This window comes from Nuphar pumila, chromosome 2 (assembly GCF_984573655.1).
Source record: "Nuphar pumila chromosome 2, dmNupPumi1.hap1.1, whole genome shotgun sequence".
NCBI lineage: Eukaryota > Viridiplantae > Streptophyta > Magnoliopsida > Nymphaeales > Nymphaeaceae > Nuphar > Nuphar pumila.
This window is the reverse complement of record NC_143250.1, coordinates 63,793,862-63,806,298: the sequence shown is the minus strand read 5'-3', so window position 1 is coordinate 63,806,298 and position 12,437 is coordinate 63,793,862. Positions and strand designations below refer to the sequence as shown.

At 35.3% G+C, this 12,437-nt stretch overlaps 1 protein-coding gene across 1 annotated transcript; it reads right to left on the bottom strand.

The window, feature by feature from the left end:
- Positions 1 to 3,856: 3,856 nt before the first annotated feature.
- On the bottom strand, positions 3,857 to 11,979 carry LOC149845585 (ras-related protein RABE1c). Its single transcript, XM_089995848.1, has 8 exons — positions 11,688 to 11,979; positions 5,520 to 5,592; positions 5,334 to 5,434; positions 4,959 to 5,024; positions 4,766 to 4,863; positions 4,625 to 4,687; positions 4,444 to 4,536; positions 3,857 to 4,310 (listed from the first exon to the last, which is right to left on the bottom strand). Exons 1-8 carry the CDS (start codon positions 11,758 to 11,760, stop codon positions 4,227 to 4,229), a joined length of 651 nt encoding a protein of 216 aa, XP_089851974.1. The 5' UTR covers positions 11,761 to 11,979; the 3' UTR covers positions 3,857 to 4,226.
- Between the last annotated feature and the right edge of the window lie 458 nt (positions 11,980 to 12,437).

Sequence of the window (12,437 nt, the reverse complement as noted above, 5' to 3'; positions counted from 1 at the left end):
GAAACAATGTACATCTATATATTTTTTAACTAACTTGTAAACCAATTTATGTGAAGGACATCATTACTTATGAAATGCATCTAGAATATGCAAATTTATTTTCATAAAATGATAAAATCTAATTATATATGAACAACCATTTTTTTTTGAAGAACTGGTTTTTGTGAAGGATATCATTACTTATGAAATGCATCTAGATATGCAAACTATTTTTCATAAAATGATAATATCTAATCACACATGACAAACTTTTTTTTTTTGAAGAACCGGTTTTTGTAAACGACATCGTCACTTATGAAATGTATCTAGAATATGCCAACTATTTTTCATAAAATAACTATATCTAATCGCACATGAACAATAGATTTTTATGAACAATATATATCTACACTACATAAGCACTTAAACTTTATGAGAACCATAACAACATTGCACATCCATTTCGATAAAAACTAACACTACATATGTATTTAATAAAAACTAAGATATACCAAAGTATCTATATGCATTTGACTAAATATGCATTTAAATGTGCAACATTTTCATAAGCATATACATAAAACAAATATGTACATATGCATTAGACTTAGATTTGAGGAAAGTTATAAAATGAAAAATATGCACCAATAACTTTATATGCATTTATAGCTTATACAAAAAAAATCTATTATAAGCATTAAGAGGATTTGTATGGACTTTCCCATATGTAAGAATACTCATATGCATATGTATTACAAAAATAATATACAGGAGTGGTTGAATGTCATAACATCCTTAATATAAAGAAAATACAACAATTTTACTTACATTGATGGGAGAGTGGTAAATTCATCAATGATAGAAAACCCTCTTTTCAAAAACGTGTAGAATGGAGTTTCAAGGAGCACCCCGCACTATAGAATAGAAGAAAGAGGAAAGAAAGTAATGCCAAAACTCAAACCTTGCAACTGGTTAGAAGTGGTATTTGGGGAAGCTCCAAAGTCTCCAAGCAAATTAGGTTGGGGAGGGAGAGAAACAAGGGAGGAGAAGAGAGTAGAGAAAGAAAAACAAAAAATGAGAATGAGAGGGGATGAGTTGACCCCTCTCAAAAAATCATGAAATAGGAGAGAGTATGGATAGGTGGAGATGGATGGATGAGAGCACTTGAGGGAAGATGGAGGGTGGTGCTTGAGTCAAGACCCATTCTAAAAAAAATGAATTTCAAGAGGACCTCCTTTTTCTTCCAAAACTTTTTTTTATTTTCACCAAAATAGAAACAAGCTAAAAGTTTTTGAAAAGGGGTTGTTCATTTTAGGATTTTCTTTGAAGGGTCCCTTTTGAAATGTTTGAATTCATATAAGGGGGGAGGAGGATCTCTTGGGTGAAGGGTTACCATCATGTGGGCCCCACCTCCCTTCTACCTGTACATGGCATGGGGGAGGGGCCAACCTTGGATCGGATCCAACCCATTGGGAATGGGTTGGTTCAATCCAAACCCAAAGCTCAATGTTCAAAAATATTTTAAAACATTTTCCATATTATTATTTTTTTTTGTCTATTCATATATATAAATCTCTCAACACTAAGTCAACTCACATTGGATCATCAATTGGATCCAAATCTAATTGGGTCCAATCCAAACCAGTAAGACCAAATAATTCTATTTATTCATCACTTATCATTTATTTTCTACTAACCAATATTGAATTAACTTGCATAGTTAATTATGATTTAACACTGTAGTTAGCCACCTTAACCAAATTAATTCAACTAAAGAATTATTAAATTACTTTAATTGATAATTAGTCAAAATTTGCAGTTTATCTATCAGTTAACTCACATTGTCAACTGTACTAAAAATAAATGAGAAACCTAACAAGTTAACACAAACCAATCACGCACGTCGATTTGACAGAAAAATCATTTTTTTTGCATTGATCACTAAAATTTCCATTAATATTCTTAAAATTTTGCAAATATTACAGAAAACCCTATAGGATTTCTGTTTATGAGTTCTAAAACCAGAATAAAAACATATTCTATACACAAGAACAACTGAACGGTTTATCTTCTAAAAGACGTTTTAACCCAAAAAATGAAGGATCATGAAAAAACACAAAAAAAGCAAAAAATACCTTTCCAATACATGATTCATTGGAAATAGATGAATGGGCACTGAGATACAACCTAGACAACATTCCTAAAACAATAGATAAATAGGCACAGATGCACCTTTACTGTCTGTTTTATGCTATTTTTTGACCCACCTGCACCAGAAATTTGAAAAAACAAAAGGGATAGAGATAGATCGAAACATTAACTTTCCAATGCCACCAAGATCACTTTGATTTGATGAGCAGTTTAAAAGAAATATTCTCTGAAAAATAGACTTTTTGGATGTATGACACCCTGTAACTAAAAATTAGATTCACACGATTATTTTTGTGAACCTTACAAAGTCCGCATAAAATATAGGTGAAAATGATCAATATTTGTGAGGATGAAGAAGTCCACATAAAATATAAGTGAGAATAAAAAAGTTCGCATATATTTTATGCAAAGATGAGGAAGTCCACATATATTTTATGCAAATTTCGTGAGGTTTTTCTCATAAAATATATGCAGACTTCTTTATCATCACAAAAAATATATATAAAATTCCTTATCCTCACATAAAATATATACAGACTTCATCATCCTCGCATAAAATATATGCCGACTTTCTTATCTTCATATAAAATATATGCCGACTTTCTTATCTTCATAAAAAATATATGCAGACTTCTTTATCCTCATGCAAAATATATGTAGACTTGTTCATCCTTGCAAATATTGATCAATTTTTTTTATATTTTATACGAACTTTCTCATACTTACCTATTTTATGCTAATGTAGTGAGGTTCATAAAACAAATCATGTGAATCAACTTTTTAATTGTATTGTGTGATACATCCAAAAAGTCTATCTTCGAGAGGACATTTCTTTTAAACCGCTTTTTGATCAAAGTGATCTTGTTGGCGTTGAAAAGCTAACATGCCGATATATTTATCTTTTTTTTTTTTTTTTCAAATTTTTGATGCTGGTAACCAAAAAATAATATAGAATAACCAAATTTTCAATGCAAATGAAACAAAAATTAGTTGTAAATTCTATCACAAAAGAAAGTAGTAAAGTATATCACAGAAGAAATTTGTATATCTTAAAAAAGCTTGCACATGTGAAGGTTAAAACGATCATTTTAACATCCAACATTTGTAGTTTTAGTTATCGAGGATTTGGCAAATTTCAGGTTTTTTGGGAAAACACGTTATTTTTATCACACAATACCGTCATTTTCCAATTGATTTATTCTCTACGAGATGATGCTGAGGTGTAAAAATGCCTTGTGTTTGTATCCCTATGTTTTAACCAATGAACTGTTGCGGAATTCTTATAGTAAGCTCCATTCCTTAACTCTCTTTACAATATGTGCTTGCTTGATTTGTAGCTCTGTTAATTGATCCTCATTCAGCCCTTGTGATGGTTGATTCTATGTCTCGAAGCACTTGCTCCCATTGGTTTAGCAAATGGAACTTGGTGCTTCCTTTCTCTTTCGGCCATTGTATCTGTGTAAGGTCCAACTTCATAGAGAACCTCCAAGCTGCCCACCGTGCAGATTGGGGTAAAGACCACCATTTGTTCATGTTTTCACTTTGTTCCTCATCCCGCAATCACCAGAGCTCAAATTTGAATGAGCAGTTTGTGTGATTCCAACCTTCACCCCATTGCAGGGAGAAGGCAGCATGATCTGAAATACTTATGGGATCCATCCAAGCTTTAGCATCATGAACCTAACGTTCAACAAAATAATCAAGCACACGGCTGCAGAATAAATCGTTACAAAAATGGATTGGATTCGCTCCATATATTTAAGAAGCAACAAAACAGTTGTCATCAGAGGGAAGCTTGACATACTTTTATGAGGAAAAAACTTTAGATCATTACCAACAAAAAGGAAAAATGACGACAAGTCAAAGTAAAAAACAAGAAGAAAGGTGACCGCCAGACTCCAGATTCCCAGGCGCCTGACTGACATATCAGATGAGGTAAGAAACATGAACACCCAAAGGTCCAAAAAGACATGGAACTATAATGCAAATGGTGCAGCAGTAGGCCCTGGCAACATGAAAATTATCTCCCCAATCGTTGAGCCCAGCGAGCATGCACATGACAAAGCCTCCATAACTGTTCTTTATGTACACAAGACTCAGGATCCGCAGCAAGACGATTTGGGCGGAGCATCGCCAGGACCATTAGCCGCGTCTTGTTTGCTAATCTTGATGGCCTGGGGCTGCATCAAAAGTGAAGCATCACAAAAGATCATGAACACAAGCACGATTTACCAACAATGTTTAAAAGAGAGTGAACACAAGCATGGTTTACAAAAAATGTTATAATGAGCAGTCATCACAAAGCCATCTAACCTCAACTTTGGTATCGCTCTCTGCAAGTCTTTGCTTTATGTCCCTAGCAATCGAAAAGAAAACTTGCTCCACGTTGAAGTTTGTTTTAGCACTCTGTATATAAATAACAAAATTGAACACACACACACACAAGATGCGAGGACATAGACATACAAATCAGTAAGTACAGTTTATAACTTACAGTCTCGAAGAACTTGATCCCATACTCATCTGCCAGTGCCTGACCTTGCGATGTTGGTACAGCCTATAGAGCTGATTTTGTCATGATTATGATAATAAGACTTAAAACAATGCCAAAAGATAGAGAAATAGCATCGCTTACACGTTTGCTCTCGTCCATATCAGCTTTGTTGCCAACCAATATCTTGTTAACATTGTCAGATGCATGTTGCTCTATGTTCCTGATCCAGTTCCTAATGTCTGTGGATTGTGAATAAAGATATTTGAAAACAGATACTTGAAAGCTAAGCCGAAAAACAAATTAAGATAACAAGAGTAGGGTAAGAAGTAAATACTGTTGAATGAAGACTCATCTGTGACATCATACACTAGCAAGATACCCATGGCTCCCCTGTAATAAGCTACAGAAAACAATGATATAAATAAATACAGAAAGAAGTCGACATTTTGCTTAGCTGATTCTAATGTTGGTTGTTAAATAAATTACTTATGTATAATGTCAAGTCTACCGAATAAAAGTTAAAAGAATGAAGTGTTCCAAACCCGCACCCTCCCTTGTGTGTCGCATGTGTCCGTGTGCGTAAGAGAGAGAGAGAGAGAGAGAGAGAGAGAGAGTAATGAGCTATCGCGAGGTGTGTAATCTCCTTTTTCTGTACCCAGAAGAATGAAATTGAAAGAAACAAAACAGGTCTATGCAGGGCATCAAATACCTGTTGTAATTGTCCGAAAACGTTCTTGACCAGCTGTGTCCCAAATCTGCAATTTGATACGCTTCCCATCAAGTTCAATGTTTCTAATCTTGAAGTCAATTCTGATAGGAAAACATCCTTCTCTTCAGTTCATTAAAAGCAAATTAAACAGTGAAGGACTACAGGAACTGAGTTCCGAGGACAAACCCTATGGTTGTAATAAAACTAGTGGTGAATGAATCATCAGAAAAACGCAGGAGGAGACAACTCTTTCCAACCCCTGCAAAGAAGAGTATCTTTAGGTAATATCATTAGATAATTTGGAGAGTTCAAGTCACTAAATCACATTTAGCCTTCTACCAACCTGAGATTTAGCCATAGAAAGTATCATTGGCACTCTATCAAACACTTTGTGACCACAAAATGAAAAACTGCTTTTCAGCAATACAAAACAAACAAAACTTTTAATATTTATAAGATAACAATGTTAAATGTATAATCATATAACCATTATTATACGATAAACTAAAATTCAACATGGAAAAAAATGACATCCTGCCCATGGGATTTTGTAATATGTTTCAGACGTCTTGATCATGATGAGAGACAAAGGGATTTCCAGCACCAAAACCAAGCAAAATGCATGCCTGACCATTCAATCAGTCATTGCCACGATTATGTACTGCCATCTGTAAAGTGGTAAGCTACTTTTCTCCAAGAGAAGCCTTCATCTTTCTGTTCAGCCCCATATTGCCCTTTGATGCACACATGGCATAGTGATACTTTTGCCAAGTCTTTACAAATTTTATGGAGTCAGTGTGTTGATACAAAACATGAAAATGGCTTTGGATCTTTTAATAAAACTAAGAGTCTATAGGTGGCTATTAAAAATAGAATGATATGGTTAATGAAATTGAAACCCTCGTTCCAATTGGGTGAGCATGACAGATTCTATGAAGGAGATCAGAAAAAAGAAGCAGAAGTCTACTTGAGGCCACCAGTTGGCCTGTTATCAATGCTAAAGTTAAAAGACCAACACAAGTGATCAGTATTATATTTCATACAATTTATCAGTAGAAGTGACGACCAAAGTTCTATTTAAAGGGTCCATTAGAAGTTGGAGAACCGCCATGACCAAACTACACAGCTGGTGCTAATGTGACTTCCACTGGAAGCATCTATTGATATACTCTCTTTCTTTCCTCCTTTTTCGATTTAGACAGCCATATACTGATTCAGAAGGTGCAGCATTAGGACTTAGAGAAGAGTTTGGCACTAGAATCACATGCATGTCTTAACATGGTTGTTATCCTACCACAGCATATATTAATTGTGAGGTCATCACGTGGAGGACTTCTTTTAAAAAGACAGGTTAGGACATGCCAAAAACTTATGCCTTCAAGCAGAATAAAAGTCAAAGCTGCAAATACCTTTTAACATCTGGAAATGTGAGTTCTGACAATGAGAACAAGCATACACCTCCCATGAGGCTCAAAATTGAGGAACATACAAATGCACAGTAAAAGCTTGAATTTCGAAGCAAAAGGAAATTCTTTTATTAATCAGAAGAAAAGTTGTCTTGACAAGTCATAGTACAAAAGCAGGGGAAAGTAAAAAGGAGAAAATGATGAGGAAATATATCATTGAAATTGAATGATCCCTATAGTAGAAGAGCTAATCCAAAAAATGTCTAAGCCTGACATCACAGGTCATCGAGTACATCAATCCATGAACTAGTAAAGAGTGAAGAGCTCTGCAATTAGACATTCCAGTAGACCTTAGTACATCTCAGAATCTTATGATATGTATGAAATCCCCACCCAACCATAAGCATCAAGGTCATATATTGAAATCATTGGCTGCCTCTGGATGCCAAATGTTTAAGCCCCTAATATCAGAACTTAGTGACGCAGTGCATTTTTAAGATAACAAATATAGACCTTCAATGTCCTGACTAAGTTTTGGTGATGTAGTCCTATCTCAGATATCACATGGCAAGTGGTGATGAATTTTACATGGATGATGGGTGAGTTTCACAGGTAAATGAGTGCAAGCCATCATTCCAAGATTGACGAAATTGAGCAAAATAACATAATATGAACTTGACTACTCTTATATAAAAACCTATTAAGAGTAAAGTTGTGTTTTGAAACCAAGGCAAGCAGAAAGTTAGAACCACACAACGTAAGGCTGAAGGCAAAAATGATACAAACAACGTCACATAAATGCCCTAGTTAAAAGTCCAATGACTCATGTTAGTAGGTATGCAACTGATTCATTTCATTTGGGATCAGCTTATTTATTACGTTCAATTGGGTCATCTGGTTTGAACAAAAGCTTGCATAATTCTGTTGTGCTGCAATGCTTGTGAGATGATGGTGGCATGTGGGATCGGAGGAAGGTCTACAGATTAGCTTGCTAAAAGTGAAATGTGGAATTTCTGGAAAACCATGGCATTTGTCCCCAAAACTCCAACTTGAACAATGCCTCAGGTGTGTGGAAAGGGTTCTTGAGTCTTTAAAGTTTTCAAGAATCTGGTGGTATCCAAGTCAGTAATGGTGAAACAATGTCTTTCTGGAATATGCCTGGCTATGCAGCACATCTCTTAAATCTTAATCTAAGATTCACTTCCCCGGTTCCCCCTATTGCATAGCGAAATTTCTCAACTGTAAGGTAGCCCAATGCTCGGCACAAAAATCAGGATGGTTTGCCAGTCCGCACCCACCTAAGAGGGTTTAAAATACAGAATTCACAGACTGGTCACATCTCATGGAATTGCATGGGCCTGTTGGTCTTGCATAGATCACGGAGACAGAAGAAAAATATGGAAGGGTGGCTGCAAACAGCCTGGCGGTTAGTATGGCTTGAGAGGAATAATAGAATTTTCAAGGAAGTCAACTCCAACATATCGATTATTCACCAAAGAATTCAAGAGGTTACTGCAATAGATTGGTTTGATGAGATTCAGATATATCATGGATTGGCAAAGAAAAATTACAAGCATAGTGTTATCCTTATCTTACTCTTATCTGTATCATGGTGACTACTCAAGACATGGACTTTCATACTATTATGAAAAAAATCTTCTTCTCTTCAAAAAAAAAAAGCCACGAGCCACCACTTCCTCCTCAAAGTAAGAGAGATTCTTTACAAGTTAAATCACGAACTTGAGGTAAGGACCCTTCGCCTAAATCTCCCTCTCTCCATCACAATCTTACGTGGTTTTTGATGATTTCTTTAGCCAATTTATCACCAAATTATGATCATGCAAGATTTGGTAGTACAGTAACAATAGAATTGATCATAAAAAATGATGACTGCACACTGCTGAATATAGTGGAGAACAGAAATATAAGTCCAACACATGAAATGCAAAATATTAGAAGAGAAAAATATCAAAGTATTTATATGAGAGAGAGAGAGAGTTAAACAAGAAACAGGATATAACTGAGATGCAAGCATCCATCTAGAAGTACAAAAAATCAAACAAGAAGAACCCAATATGGAAGCAGAATAAAAAGTTAAACTAAGAAAAACAAGATATAGTCAAGAAAAAAAAATGAGTTAATAACAACAAAAGAATAAATAAAGGATGTGACCTCAGAAGATTAAATGCAAGAAAGATAAAGGCTAAAAGAGTAAAACAAAAAAGATCAACCAACAGATGCAATGATTGAAGAAAATAGTATGAAATCCAAATAAGCAACATAAACAATTAAAAAACAACAATAAAAAGATTAAATCCATGAATACGAGAGATCAAACCAATATGGTAAAGCATCAAAAGAGAACGATTTTTAAATTTCCAACAGAAGCATAAACATAAAATTGTCCCTAAACTTTAAAAGATATCAATAAAAAGTAATAAAAATAAGAAGAGCTAGCTAAAAAATTCGATCCAACAAGTTTTCATTTATATGAGGGCTTTAAGATAAATATAGCATACCCATATCACAAATTTTATATTAATTTAGCTGCACAAATAGATATGCTTAGGAATTGCTTCACCTTTATCCCCTGTTTGGTTGTACTTCTCTTTTACAAGAAAATCCTTATGGTTTCAAAGAATCCAGGTGTGTGATTCTTCTTTTTTCACAGTCTTTCTTTTTGCATCCTCATATCATCCCTTTCTTCTTCGCATGTTCTTCTACAACCATATTTTGTTATTTTATTCTTATTTCTTTCTTGTCACTAGACAAAAATAAAATTTCAATTAATGAAGAAGAGAAAGAAAGCAATGCAATAGAAAAGGGAAGTGACAATAAACACATTTATATGTAATGCTTCAAGCCTTTAACTTCTCGATCCCTTTTCTCGTTTAACTCCTCAGTATCTGAACTCTTGCCAATCCTGTAAAGAGAAAAAAGAAAAGAAAATCTGTGCCACGGTATCTTCTTGTTCCACCAGGGTTTTTTTTTATCCATGGAGCCTCTTATCACTCCTTCCTCAAGGATCTTGTCCCTCAAATTTTCAATTCATCTAATGTTCTCCTTTGGAGGAAGCAAACTGCTCCCCTCTTCTGCAGTGTGGATCTCTTGAGTTATTTCCATGGAAGCAATCCAATGAATTGTTCATTTCTTCTTTTGTTTCGCAAGGAACTTGGTCCAACAACCAATTTTCAACTATGAATCCCGCTAAAAGAAAACAAGTGCACTTCTTTTGACTACAAACTGCAACACAACTATCATATATGTCTAGTGCATTTTGTTTCCATACAGTTTATTCATTGTGTTTTTGCATCATATCTCAGAGCTGCAACCTAGTGCTTGATGTCCCCACAACAATACTCTTTCCCAAGTGGACAAGAAGATGACAGAAAGAAACAATAAAAAATACGTTGAACAAAGTTTCGAAAGCCACAAGGCAAAGGTGAGGCAGAGGTGTGCGATTAGGTAGCCAGCGAAGATTCATGACCCTTAAAATTTAATTTCATGATAGAAGGTGCTATGATAAAAGAGCAAGGAACAGAAAAATAACGAGAAATATTATCATGATGACGATTATGAGTGACAATAATATATTATTCCATAGTTAATTACAATTATTATGAAAGAGAAAGGAGAAGATGCAGGAATGAATAGTTTAAAAGTCTAGTTTACGGCTTCTTCAATAGTTTTCTAGGTTTTGGACAATCTGATAGGAAAATGAACAGCTGTTTTATCAGCTTTCATTTGAGGACTTGGACCCCAATAAAATTATACTAAATCATCTTCTTCATGGAACATGAAAGATATACATTATATCAAGGTCAAGTGATAACGATATAGTGTAGTTTTGGTGGTCAAATGATTCCTTGCCAGCAACCCATTCCTATATAATACTTTGATCTGAGAGAATATATTCATCCTTTTTCCACGCTTCAAGGATTAGAAAAGATTCAAATATTCCCCAGTGAAACAAACATCAGTTGACGCAACATATCCTAATTAATTCAAAGCATTAAAAAGAGCTCTTGAAGTCTTTACCGATCAAGGCTTCCTTACATCATCAATTTCATCATTTTCAGGAGGATAATCCATGACAGTTGTTCCGCAACCAATTAAAATTGGCAATACATGCCTCCTTTACAACCTCTTATCTTCAATTCATCAATTGTTTCAATAAGAAATCATGAGGCATTGTATGAAAACCAGCAAAACATTAGCTTCATAAAAAATTGATTTCTCCTCATATCCCACGACACACAAACTTCCAATCCGGATAACCTTAGAGCCTTATACCATCACCTGGTTAAGTTCCCCAAATATCGCTCTGAAAGAACATCAATTAATGAAAAAACAGAATTTTTTTTAAAACTCAAGGTTCAATTTCATCATAAAGGGCTAAATGAAGAAGCAATCCTTTAACACAACTATGTCTGATAAAAGCTTGCAACAGCAATGCATACACAATAACACACATAACAAAAGCAAGCAAACAAACTAAAGATTAATCCATGATGCATCACGCAGCGCCCTGTCACCGTCTATTCCTGCTAAAAACGAATGCCGTGCGTGGAAGAATCCTATTTAAATTCTAAAATCGTTTTAGCAACAGGAAAAAAAAAACCCTCATATAAACCAGAAAGAGAACAGAAAAAAAAGATGGCCTATTTTTTCAATCAACCACGAACTCGTAGCGATCCAACAAAAAGCCCGCCAAAACACAACCCGTCCTCCGAAACGACCTCAATTCGGAACAGTTTCTTCGCAATCATCCAATCAATAGACATTATCCGCACCGCCCTTCATTAAAATCGTTCGCTAAGCCCCAATCTCTCACGACGAGCAGGAACCGACGCCGATCGGCCCACGCTCGCTCGATTAGACACAGATAAAGATCGACGCATCAAAGAATATACAGAAACCCTAATTCGGGAGGGAAGGAAGATCGCACCGCTGTCGCCGATGAGGAGGAGTTTGATGAGGTAGTCGTAGTCCGCTCGAGCTCTAGCGGGAGGGGCTGCCATTCCTACGCCGTTCGACGATCGCTCCCTCTCTCTCTCTCTCTCTCTCTCTGGATCGGAGAGGGAGAGAATTCAAAAACACAAAATAAACAAAAAAAAAACAGAAGGGGAATAAGTAGCAGGGAAAGAAAACAGAGAGAGAGAGAATAGAATTTGCCCTAAAAACCCGCGAAATCCGAACGGTGAAAACTCGCCCAACCCTCTCTCTCTCTCTCTCTCTCTATATATATATATATATATTATATATATATATATATATATATATATATATATATATATATATATATATATATATATATATATATATATATATATATATATATATATATATATCATTGTATGATTCCAGTTGAGATGGGATCAGGTCAGTGTGCTCGACGGTATTCCGTCGGAGCACTTCTGGATGCCGTTTGATTTCAAGATGAACGGTATCCAAAACCTGTACGAATAAAATGCCCATCACTTGGATGGGCCCACTATTTTTTTCGATGTCGTTCGTGTTTGGGATGAACGGCATCTGAATGGCTTAAAATGAACAGCGCACGCCTATTCACTGTTTTGATGGGTGCCGTTCATTTTTACGATGAACGACATCCAAGGCATCTCTGACGTGATCCACTCTCATTCCAATTCGCCCTAATAATTGCTTTTTCTTTTTTGTTAATAAGATATTAATTATT